Here is a 13,250-nt window from a genome sequence, read left to right on the forward strand (position 1 = left end):
AAACACGCCATACAAGAATAAAAAAAGGCAAGAAAGAAACAGCAGCCAATACTCATGTGTGCATGGAAGAAAAATATGCAGAATCCAGACAAGGATCTAACTATATATTCAGGACCCAATTTAATTATTTAAAAGAATAGTTCACCTAAAAATAAAAATGCTGTCATGATTTCCTCAACCTCATGTTGTTCCAAACCAAACTTTTTCTTCCGTGAAACAAAAAGATGAATTTATGAAAAATATCCCGGGCATTTTATAATGAAAGTGAATGAGGCCGGTCATATTCCAAAATGACACACAAAAAAAAAAAAGACCCAAGTAGTCGGCATGGGATTTGGCATATTGTGCATAACCTTAATCATTACGCGTTTCAGTACTAAATTGAGTTTTTCATTGTTTATGGCACTTAAATAGTCAAATACATACAAAATAATGTCAAAATGCCGGTCTTGAGTTGAGAAAGAAAATGCATGTGTAACAGTATAACGGATCCGTGCGTCAGGCCTTAAAGTGACAGCAGCCTAATATTCCTGCTGCCAAATTCTGAGATAATATTAAAAAAATATCTATTCGGCAGTTTATCCCCATGAAATTGAAAATTGTGGCCAGTGAAAATGCCGAGTGGCAAGTAACTGGCTGGAAAACCACTAGCTACTGTGGCTGGTGAGTAAAAACAGTTAATGTCAAGCCCTGTTGCTATCAATACCTGTATATTGGTATATATCACATAGCCCGTTTAGGTAGTATGGCAGTGGTTTTCAACCAGGGGGCCTTAAACACGCATCAGGTTGCACCTCTTAAAGAGGTGAAGAGTTAGTGTAGAGGTAAGAGGGCAGAGTCCCTCCCAGTCGCCATTAGAGCGGATGGTGGGCAGGAACAGACTGAACATATGAAGCACTAGGGCTTTTCAAGTCAACCAATCAAATTCATATACTGTACAATAGAAGAAAAAACAAAACTGTTCTGACATGGTCAGGTCAGCTTATTAACATTATATACAGTGAAAACATTATTTCAGTGTTCACGCATCTGCAGTATTCACATGATCCACTTCTACCTGTTTGTTCAAGAGCCGCTCAACTGCTAGAGGGCAAACATGAGGGGGATGGAGTTTGTGTTCATTGCAGGGTAAAGTTAACCAGATCAATACAATCACAAACTGAATGTGATCGCTTGTCTAATAACCCAGGATTTGAACTCGGGACTCAGTAATCTCATTATGAGTAAACATTTCGTTTTTGTTGTCAAAACATGATCGTTGCAGATTTTTTTTTATTTTGTTATTTATTTGCACTGTCTTTAAAATGAAAAAAATAGTTATTTCAGAAATGTACATGTAGTAAATATATTCTACATACCTGTATATACAGGTACTACACAGTCAAAAATACCTGGAATGGGGTACTACTGGTACATAATGTATAAAATACATGTCCAGAGTTATTTTTGGAAAACATGGCACGTTTTACCATTGTTATACAGACAACATGCAAATGTATCTGGCTCTGAAGCATAAGAATGACTTAGACTCTCTTGCTGCCTGCCTTTCTGAAGCCTGGATGTCTTTACATTTCTTAACTTTAAACGAGAGTAAACTGAGATTATTGCACTTGACCTCTCTGAAACCCTGATTTAAACATTGGTGTTTAATTTTCTTATGTTAAATCGTGTGTGAAACATTTGTTTTATAGCGGCCATAAAGTTTGATTAGCAAGTTAACCTATAGTTGTCAAATATAGTTTCTAATAATAGAGAACTTTGGCTAAAGTGAAGTCATTCATTTATTTTTAAGAACATTGAAACAGCGATTCATGGTTTTATTTCCTCTAGACGTGACAACTGCAATTCCCTGTATTTGGGGATCAGCCATTCCTCTTTTTCCTCTCTCATTACCTCGATTACAAATGGTTCAAAATGTGGCAGAAAGACTTTTAATATGGTGTTTGCAAATGTGAATATATTACTCATGGCTTAGTGTCTCTACACTGGCGTACGGTCCATTATAGAATTGATTTCAAATTGCTCTTGCTTGTTTTTAAAACTTTAATGGTCTAGTAGTACATTCTTTCCTCTCTGACCTTTTGCTAGAACATATTTTCAGTGAGAACTCTTAGGTCCGCCAACCAAAGTTTACTAAGTTTACATTCTTTGTGATCCACAACTGCTGGGGAATGGCCTGATATTGGGGAAAGCATTTGGCATTTTTATAGGGATTGCCACTGTCCGCACATTAATATAGTGTACTGTATAATTTAGAGTAATGATGTTCTTTTCATTTGCCTCACAGAACATATCCCATTTGCAAAGCCCTCTCAGCTTTGTCTATTTCTTCAAATTAAACATGAAAACTCCAGTGGCGGGTAATATGTTGCCCACAGTAAGTAGACATTTGGGTCATAAAATCTGTGCTTTACCCTTGTAACACCATAGGCCGTGCCATTTATTCATAAACAAAAACACTTTTCTTACTCTTGCAAATGAACAAGGAAAAAACAAAGTGCAACTGTGGAGTCTAGAGCATCAGCTTTCGGCCAAGTTTCAGTGTTTGTATTCTCATTCACTCTTGGTCAGTTGCTTGTCTATTTTATTAACCAGAGACTTAACATTGCCCAAGGCAGGTAAGGCCTGGATCTTTTCCTTTTGATTCTACACAAGCTTTCTTTCCCCAGCATCACCGTGGGAACCCACTGGCAGCTTGTAAACAAAGGATGCTTCTTGTAGTTCAGCAAAACTATTCTTGCTGCCCATTGTGGAAAAACATATTACACATTTCCAAATGCCAATAAAACATGAAACATTTTCAGCTATGTCCCGTGTTTGTAGTTAGTAATGCTTTGATGTTAAACCATTTAAAATACTTAAATATGTTGTTGCAAACATAAAATATAACAGTTGTAACACTTTTACATGCTGTATTTAAGAGCAAAACCCTGTTTTATTTATTAATTACCCATAATCCACTCTAACTAAATGCTATTTATTAATTACCAAATTTTAAGTGCCACCTAAATGTTACTTAAAGGACAATAATAAGCATAGGTTCACTGGTTCGCTGTTCATGTAGTTCTTGGCCTGTTTTAGGGTTACAGTACTTTAACATGCCACACATCCCATGTTTCCACACACACACGCACACACACACACACACACACACACACACACACACACTGGGAGTGAATTTTAAAGCACACTCCTGAGACTTCGCTAAGGGCAAGTGCGTAATATGCAAATGCTCAACCAGAGTATCTAGGACAATGCACAACGCTCTCTGATAGAAAGCTCTATTAATACACTCCGAGACACTGTAGCCTTTTACAGAAGTGTTGATAATGTTGCGTTTGAAACACAAAGCTGAATGCCACTTGACCCATTTACTACAGTCCAACGTCTGGGGTCTCACATACTATGTGTTCAAAAAAATCTCAAACTCTTCCAAGTTTCTTCATCAAGTTTTCATGGCAAGATGTCTCATAAATTATGAGAGCATCTCCAGCTGACTTTAGAAAAACGCTTCAATTCCCGACTCCTAACCACAGCACAAAGAAAGGAAAAAAAGTTTTGGTTGACCATTGAGTCATTCGCCTTTCGAAATCTTTAATCTGATTTTTCAAAATCTTTGAAAATTGATCTGACGCATTTTTGCACCCCAGAAGTTGTTTTGGAAAGCCAAACTGCGGAGCTAAGGAATTGCTCCTCATCTAAACTCTTCTGAGAGTTCCCTAATGAGTTACACAAACTCAATCTCTCTGAGTACAAAAAAGAACAGGATCTCTCGCAGAGTACAGTGATACAGAAATATCAATTAATCAGAAACTTCAGAGACAGTTTTGGTAGCAATTCACTTACATGGCACATACAGTGTGCCTCAAAGTCTGCATTATTCAGTTCTGTGTCCCGCTTGTGCTCTTTAGAAATGAAAATACCACGTAATGGAGGAAGGAGGTGCAGAGTGTGTTGGCTTGAACTGTGATGAATGCAGCCAACTGTGAAAACTATTACGTGTTCCTTGTCTTATGACGGATTATGTCCTAGCACAGTGTACAACTGAATTACCACCTAACCAATCTCTGCTAATAATTACACTCATTTATCTAGCCTCATACTTTTCTCATACTTAAGGGTTGTTGTATTCAGGATGAGAAACAGAAGAAAACGGAATGTCTCTGGAGAAGCCAAGTCCTCTGTTCCAGCAGTACAAACTACAATAACGCCAACTGAGGGAGCGCTAAGCGTCCAGCCGGGAGAGATCATGGCATTGACTCTGATTAATTTAGTTAATTATTAGCCTTGGGGTTCCATTCCAGCAGTCACTCACAGCACCCGTTCTATCCCCCATCCTGCCCTTTTAAAAGGAAGAAGGCCTTGAACAAGCAATCAGATGGGTAGCAATTACAGAGTTTCTTATACTCAAAGGGTTCCTCATCTTTCAGCCCAGATCTTCAGAGGAGTTCTGGATGACATCCTGCAGGATCATAAGATAAATCTTAAGGGACGGAGATTTGAGGGGAAGACAGGCAGAAATGAAAGAGGTAAGAAAGGAAGCGATCTCTTTATCCCTGAAATACGTTTTTGACCCCATGAATTAGTTAACAATTTGCTTCTTTTTGACATTTTTCAATTGAGATAGGATGCTGGGCTAGGACAAATCAAAGGGCTGGTTTTAAAGAGAACCTGTTATGCTTTTTGTCTTCTTTTTTTAAATACATTTTTAATTTTCTTTAGTCTGTTGCTATTTGAGCATGAAAAAGGTCTGCAAAGTTACAAAGGACAAAGTCCACTCGAATGGGAGTTATTCTCTATGTCAGTAAGCAGTAAGCACCATTTCTAAACTCCCTGAAACGCCTCAATCGTAGTCTTGAGTTTCCTTCCAGGAATGTATGTCACAATATTCCTCATTTAAATAATTAAACAATTCACGTCCAAGACATAAGAAGACAAAGGAAAGGAAAAGAAAAAAGGGCCGATGCCTAGTTGAGTTGCATTAGTTGTGTGTTGAAACATGCTGTTATAGTAAGGGGCGTGATATTTCCAAAAACACGCTCAAAGCGGTTGACCAATCAAAGCACAATGGTCCAGCTGAAAAACCAGAGCACATTGCGCTTTTTGGAAGGAGGTGCTTAATAGAGACAGACACTAAACAAAGCGTTACTGACAGACTGGGAAGAGAGGAGCTGAAACTGTAAAATATGTGAAAAATAATGAGTTTTTTGAACATTCAAGTAAAACCTATTCTAGTTGACCCCAAAATCAAAATCAAGACTTTGTAAAAGGGCATCAAATTTGCATCACAGTCTGGTAAAAAAATAAAAATACGATTTGCTTCTTGCTATTGCTAATAGGTGGCAGTAAGAGTGGACATTATAGAGAACTTTCAATTGGATACATTTTGAGATCCTTTTATGGAAATCTTTTCTTTTTCTCTTTTTTAATAAAAGGGGATGCTTAACTTTAAATAAAATAAAATACCCAGTGGCAATAATGTGGCATGCATAAATACATATTTTATTTCATTTTACTTTATTATATTATCTTATATGTAGAGCTGTAGAAATTAATGCGCTCATTTTGTTATAATTTTTTTTGTCAGTTTAACGCAATAAAAAAAAAATACTTAACACAATTAACGCAGTTTTCAAACCTGTCCTGTATGTTTCTCTCATTTAACACACCTGATTCAACTCATCAGCTCATTAGTAGAGACTCGAGACCTGGGTTGTGTCGGAAACCTATTCCCTATATTATGGGGCTTTTACACTGGGCTCGTTTGCTGTGGTTCGAGCCCGAGCGCGATTGTTCCTGGCGCCCCCCGCAGCGTTGGTCTGGTTTCACACTCGACTCTATCGAACCCTGTTGCGTTTGCGTGCATATTACGTCATCGCAAATGTGCACGGTGCATGATAGAAACAGAACGCGAGTCAATATATCGTGTTTTTTATTCATTCTGTGCTATTATGCGCAGTTGAGTGAACAACACAGGTTTACTGTGCGTGTGTCTCATAAGGTGGCCTTCTGCTGCTTGCAAATGGACACTTTTGAGGAGACAGTGGATTTCCAAATTTGTTGCACTGATTACTCGCGCAATACGCGACTGCAGGCTCACTCTCGCTCGTATCCAAGGTAATTCATCAACACTATCATCCCTATACATGTGTTTTATTTAACTGAATACATCATAATAAGCTAAAACGCATGCGCAAGTCACTTCACTTCCTGAATAAGTGCGCACCCGAGTCCGTGTTGCTTTCACATTCACGCGAACCGCGGCACGGTTCGGGAGCAACCGAACTCAGACCACCTCCTCGGGTTCGGTACCCCAGTGCGCACCCGGGTCCTCATGACAACGTTCACATTAACGATTTTTCATGTGAACCGTGTCCCGTTCCGAACTAAACTGCCAGTGTGAAAGCCCCCTTAGTCCACTAATTATCGTTCATTTGAGTGAATGAAAATGAGTGAGCGGATTTAAAAAGGGCGGAAACTTAACAAACTGGCAGCTTGAACTCTGACATGGAAACTACATATAAACCTTCATTAAATTATTTAATAATCAATTAAAAAGGAATTTGTAACTGTATGATATTACGTTGTCGCCACATTGGACAAGTGGTTTGGAAAATGGATGGATGAATGATTCATCTGCGGGCGCCATCTTCTGGCGAGACATGATAATTAATTCGGCGGAATCGGCGCGAGACTCTCAGTGCATTAAGGGAATTCTCTAGCCATTGAGTTCAAAGTACATTAGTTGTATACTCATTGCGGTGCATTGTGGGATTGAAAACATATAGTTTTGGACATCACAACAAATAGCTGTCCCCTCAAATAGTTTTTAGGGTATCGGGGTTGATTTCGACATTTCAGACACAGCCCTGAATTGGGTGTGTCAGATAAGGGAGACATGGGCTATGTTCTGTCAGTCCAAAATCCAATTAATTGTTTATCCGACTTGAGTCTGATCTAAAATATTGATTGTCGTCACTGTGTATCGCAACTATTCGGGTCTGATTTGTGTGTACCATGGCACTCTGTTTTTCTATGCATTCTATGGCAATATCTAGCTTCTATGGCAATGACGTTGCGTTAGTAGGCATAAGCCAAAAACAACAACAACAGCAGCAGCATTATGTATGAATGAGGCATTTATATAGCACTGCACTTACATATGTACTACTGTACACCCAAAGTGCTTTACAATCATATCAGGGAATCTCTCCTTAACCACCACCAGTGTGCAGCATCCACTTGGATGATGCGACGGCAGCCACAGTACAACGGCGCCAGTGCGCTTACCACACACCGGCTAAAGTGGAGAGGAGAGAGAGTGATAGAGCCAATTCAGTGGATGGGGATTATTAGGAGGCCCTACCCCTACTCTTTTACGAGAAGTGCCATGGTATTTTTAATGACCACAGAGAGTCAGGACCTCGGTTTAAGGTCTCATCCAAAGGACGGTGCTCTTTAACAGTATAGTGTCCCTCTCACTATACTGGGGCGTTAGGACCCACACAGACCACATGGTGAGCACCCTAACCACACTAACACCTCTTCCAGCAACAACCTGGTTTTCTCAGGAGGACTCCCATCCAGGTACTAACCAGGCTCAGCCCTGCTTAGCTTCAGTGGGCAACCAGTCTTGGGCTACAGGGTGATGTGGCTGCTGGTTGCTTAAATACATGTAGGGGTTTTCAATACAGACGTTTTATTATTTACAACATGACAATTTATAGCCACTTCGCAGGACTACTACATCTTCTAAGGAAGGCTGTATGCACAGCTTCGTTCCGTGCTGTTGTCTATGCCGGTATCAAAATTCAAATCCATTATTTGGTCATTTTTTTTGTTCGATCAAACAATGTCTGACATGTTTACATTTTATACAAATAAATACGTGAATGTAGCTCAAAACGATTTCATGTGATTTTTTGCTGTTCACACGATCGGATTCCAATCAAATGTGCACAAAAATCTGATTTAGACTGACAGTGGCTATACAAAATATGCAGTATTGGGGTCCTTAAGGACAGGTTTGAAAACCTCTGGTTTCAAATATCTAATATTTCTAACAACAAAACATTTGTTGTGTTTCTAATGATTGCAAACAGTACATACTGTACAAGAGAAAGTGCCTTCTGGTACATTATTCCAGTAGAGATTTTAATTCTGTATGAAATCTGCTGAAAGTTGTTTTTATCAACTTTTAGGAGTACACTGCAATATAGATGGCCTCCTCTAAGCTAACAAATATAAACTAAGAGCCACAATTTCATGGGGTCTTTGACCTTCATATTCAATGCAGCCTCTTTCTCTCTCTCTTTTACATTCTTTAACCTCATCACACCACTGGATTTCTTCCTATTTTAGCCCATCTCTGTAATCCCAGGAGTGCTGTGCTCTTGGCTAGATGCTGTGACATTCTCAGTGACTGGGCATGCCTGGCTGACCTGGGTTCACTACAGACCCATTTACAGGCTGACTAGCCTACATTTAACCTCCCTCTAGCCATTAAGGCAGTTTGCAAACACTGCGTATATATGTGTGTGTGCGTGTGACCGTGCAATGTGCACTTGTGGCACGCGTTTACTCCGGGCCACTCTCTGCTGACACATGCACTGATGAAAGCAGGACACATCAGGCCTCTCTCTTATTTCTTTTAACCCTTAAACCTTGCTTAATGCAAACCAACTTTTTACATACAGGGGACTTAAGTGCTTTGAAATGAAAGCGTGTGTCAATATAGAAAAATAGGATGCCAAAGCTTTTGTTTGCCATGCCTGAAAACAGGTCAGGGTTGTGAGGCTTTCACATCAATAAGGAAATATGATATAATCATATACAAGGAAGGAATGTATTTTATTATATAATAAAAAAAAGATATGTTATATCAAATATATAAATTATATATATATATATGCACATATACACTACAGTTAAATCATTTGGGCCAAGAGTTTTTTTTAAAGGATGCATTAAATTAAAGAAAAGTTACAGTAAAGACATTTAAAATGTTTATTTATCAAATTATTATTAGAGATAAAAAGTACCATGGTTTCCACAAAAAATGTTTTGATTAATTAATTGAAACCGATAATTTGACAATTAATTGAAAACATTTAATGTTTTAATAATATTTCACTTTTTGACAGATTTGTTATCAATAAATGCAAAGAAAATAAAAATGCTTTTGAATAGTAGTGTATTCACAAATAAATAAATACATAAATAAATACATAAATGTTTTAAAATAAACTTCTTAAACCAAACTGAATCAGACTTCAGCTGAATAATGGCACTATTTTTTTCCCCCTAGAGCTGCATTACAGCAGAATTGATTTCTGTTTGCATCATTGATCATTATCACAGTAAAGCTGCTTTTATAAACTATTTGTATATACGTACTATATAATTAAAGATGATTTGAAATTTGATATGATTGAATTAAAATAATATTTAGATTAAAAATGTGCATTATGAAATTTGGCCTCTCAGACAGTGGAGGAAGTACTGTAGATGTTGAAGGCAGAGCTCCGCTTCCCCACTACAGAGTGAAAGTAGAAGCTGACAGTAAGAGCTGATGGGAAGAAGTGCAGGGAATGTCTTCTGCCACTTACGGTAAAAATGGGGAAGCTCAGACTTCTGGGGGTGGAGAAATGAATGTGAATACAGCAAAACACTCCATGGTTACTCCCACTTCTGCAAAGCAACAAATCGTCTACTTGCACCAGGGGTGCCCAGTCCTGTTCCTGGAGATCAACATTTAGCTCCAGAACCTGAACCAGATAATTCATATCTTTGGGAATACTTGAGAATTACAGACAGGTGTGCTTGAGCAGAATTGGAACTGAACTCTGCAGGAGGTTAGCGCTGCGTACAAAAAAGGCCAACTTCTAAACTATACAGTAGGTGTGAGCTGAGTAGTATGTCCGAATTCATAAAATAGTAGGCGAATAGTACCCGGATTACCAACTACTTACGGTGAGATTCCGAATGCGCATTCGATGGACACTTTACCAACCCATGAGGCCACAGGAGAGAATTTGTGAATGGAGGTGAAGCGATGCAACTGACACCGTATGTCACAGGACAGTGACAACATGGCGGATGTACTGTAGTACTAATATATAAAATGCGATTTCGGACACAGCATAGATATCCAGGAACAGGACTGGGCACCCGTGGACTACACCTGCTTCCCAAAAAGACAATAAATAATGTTTGCTTGTGTCTTCATGTCAAGGACACAGAATAAAGGTCAATGTGGCCAAGAAGACATATGCAATGTTATGTACTGTATATGCTGCACACAAACGTACCTCTCATACTGTAAGTATATAGTAACCCTAAAAAGTATTTGGACACTTAAGTTAGTCAGTTTTGCAATGGATTAATTACAACTGGTTATTTTGTAAAGTATGCAAGATTTTTTAATGTTACAAATAACCCAGTTTATTATTCATTGACTGCTATTAGTATCCTATTCATGCGTTTATCTCCCTCAAAAGTGTAAACATTGAGCCCACCGGCACCATCTAAAAACATTGCGGGTACGTTTACACGACAATGATATGCTTAAAATGGTGAAGTTTTTCCTTGGAGTTTTCTGCGTACAGACGACACCATTGTCAAAACGATCCCCATTCACACGGATCCGTGAAAACAACTAAAAACCCTTTATTCTGCTGCCAGGCCATTAGATGGCGATGAAACACAATAGACTGAACACATAATACACGTGCATGACGTCATCGTCTTCAGAGATTCGCGTTTTTGTAGTTTACATGGAGACCGTTTTCAAAAACTTGCACTTTGCGTTTTCAGGCACCCAAAAGGGCGTTGTCGTGTAAACTAACGACAAAACGTTTTACGTTTTTAGTTGAAAACGGCAAGAAATGCGTCAATCTCTTTCCAGCTCAACCAATAGCGAGAGTTTGCGCAAAAGGGGCATTTGCAGGGTTGTTTGCTTTATTTCTGTAATACTGCGCTTAAAAAAAAGGCTGTAAAAAGGCAGATCTCCTCAACCACAGGTGTAGTTTAGCACATTAACTGTGAGTGTGAACATGTTTTTACTAAAGTTTTACAACCAAAAAGTGAACTTTTCTTGAGACCACTGTATTTGAAATGCATTAAAATAAGAAACATTTTAAAGGTTTAGCTGACAGAGAAATCAATGTGCACTGGTCACATACCAAAATACTCCTCAGTGGGGGGGTTGTCCATGTCAAACAGCATCTTCTTAGTCAGGCGCTCCAGTTCCTCCTCAGGACGACCCTAAAACACAACACACCACGGTTAGACACACACTCTCAATCACACAATAATCAGCTTGTAGGCAAAAGGTATAAGAGCACAAATCTCGCAAACATTATACAGAACACGTTGACATTTACGATAACAAGATAACACCAGGCTAATTAAATGAGTTGATGCAACAGGTTTTCATGGATGTGCACAGTGCACACACATCTCATAATTAGAAGGATCACCAGCCTAACAAATAACTCCGACTTCAAGACTGTTGCTGAGGTTTCAGTAGTTAAAGTGAAGGCTGTGACAACTACACTCTCTTGATGCACTCAAACACCCAGAATCTTATCATGATGAAATTCATTAACTTCATCTACAGCTCATTTTTAATTGACAGGTTGTTCCTCTACTGTTATTGCCAAAAGAGTGGAGCTGGAGTGTTTGTATTTGTAGATCTTGCAGTGTGGTGAGCTGCGCTATAGAAATGAAAGTGTTGGAGAATGTTACTTATAATAGTAACAAACTTAGTCAAACTGTTACTTGAGTCAATGATGGGTTAGAATTAGGATTAATAAAACCACATATTACAAATCACATGTTAAGAGATACAATTTACTCTTTGTGCCTGATAATGTCTGAGATGAATGGCATAAGTGAAAAACAATTGAATTGCCATGTAAAAATCACATCTGATGAAGATGTCATGAAGATCTGATCTACTAGTAGTGAATAAATTACATATTACAGCTTTAATTTGGGATCAGATACATACAACCCAGCTTATCATGCCTCTTTTTTCGCCCAGTTTCATTTAACCACGGAATAACTGGATGATCAAAACCGCCTCTTTGGAAGGGAAACGATCAAGCCAGGTAATCCACAGACAGACAAACTAACAAACAAACAAACACCCAGAGTTTTAACCAAATGTCAGAGGTTTTCCATCCAACACAATTAAAGATCACACAATGACCATTCACCAGTGCAAAATGAGGTCAAACAGGAAACCACTCCAACAAATACATCAACAACTCTGTTCAATTACAAAAAAAAACACAGTTCTGCAAATCACTGGGGATAAGGATAAAGGAGCTAGAGGTCTGGATGCTTCTGGTGTTGGTTTTAACACAGGATCTCCCGATATGAGAAGGGTGTAGATAAAAGCACCAATTACAGTCACAAAATCACAACCTTTGGTTTCCTCCCTCTGACCAACAGACACAAAACACTCGTTCTGCCTTAGTTTAGTAACAACTTAATCAACCTTGAAGTTGTTCACTCGTGCAGTTCCTTCCTCTATGGCAAGTTCTATTTCTCGTCTCAAGTTTCTGCACCAATCTGCATGCTGTCAGGGCCTGTGAGACACGTTCTGTCAGAACGATACGGAGCCGATGACTGCATCTCACACAGAGGGAGGGAAACTGATGAAAACTTTCATGTGCCGAAAGCCCACACAAAAACTGAACTTTTAATTCAGCTCCACTTCCTGCAGACAGCTAATTATTATGTTGGGGGTTAATTACCTGTATTATGGAATAATACAGAATATTGTGGATGGATGCAAACAATTTGGAGTACTCAGGAAACTTTCTGCAGATCTATTTGTTAACCTGTGTCTGAGTATCTAGGTGGACCCCGGTCCCCTTCACAGAATGAGGCGCCTCAATGTTTTCAAGAACTATGATGTGTGTAGATTCATATTTGAGTCTCTCAATCGCTCCATGTGTTTTATGACAATTTGACATGTAATTTAACAGTCTGAGTGGGCACAGTGGATTATTGTGGGCAAGAAAAACAACTCATTAAAAAGAGTGCCGTATGTAATTATCTCTCCTTATGACTTGTATAATAAACTGTTCTTTATATATGTTAACATTAGCATTATATTTAGCATTGTAGAAAAAACAATGCTTAGGGAGGGGGAATTAAACGTATGCATACACTTATACACCACATTGGATATCTTGGCCTTTTCATGTGAGACTAATGAATGAAGACATTATAAATCA

At 38.7% G+C, this 13,250-nt stretch overlaps 1 protein-coding gene across 3 annotated transcripts in view; it reads right to left on the reverse strand.

The window, feature by feature from the left end:
- lpp (LIM domain containing preferred translocation partner in lipoma) overlaps nucleotides 1–13,250 on the reverse strand; it is a 198,462-nt gene that overhangs the window by 36,800 nt on the left and 148,412 nt on the right. For all 3 annotated transcript variants that reach the window (XM_079628403.1, XM_079628401.1, XM_079628402.1), the window contains one exon: nucleotides 11,184–11,265. In XM_079628403.1, coding sequence (XP_079484529.1) covers nucleotides 11,184–11,265 — 82 coding nt within the window. The remainder of the gene's footprint in view (nucleotides 1–11,183; nucleotides 11,266–13,250) is intronic.

Source organism: Phoxinus phoxinus (assembly GCF_949152265.1).
Source record: "Phoxinus phoxinus genome assembly, chromosome: 11".
NCBI classification, from domain to species: Eukaryota; Metazoa; Chordata; class Actinopteri; order Cypriniformes; family Leuciscidae; genus Phoxinus; species Phoxinus phoxinus.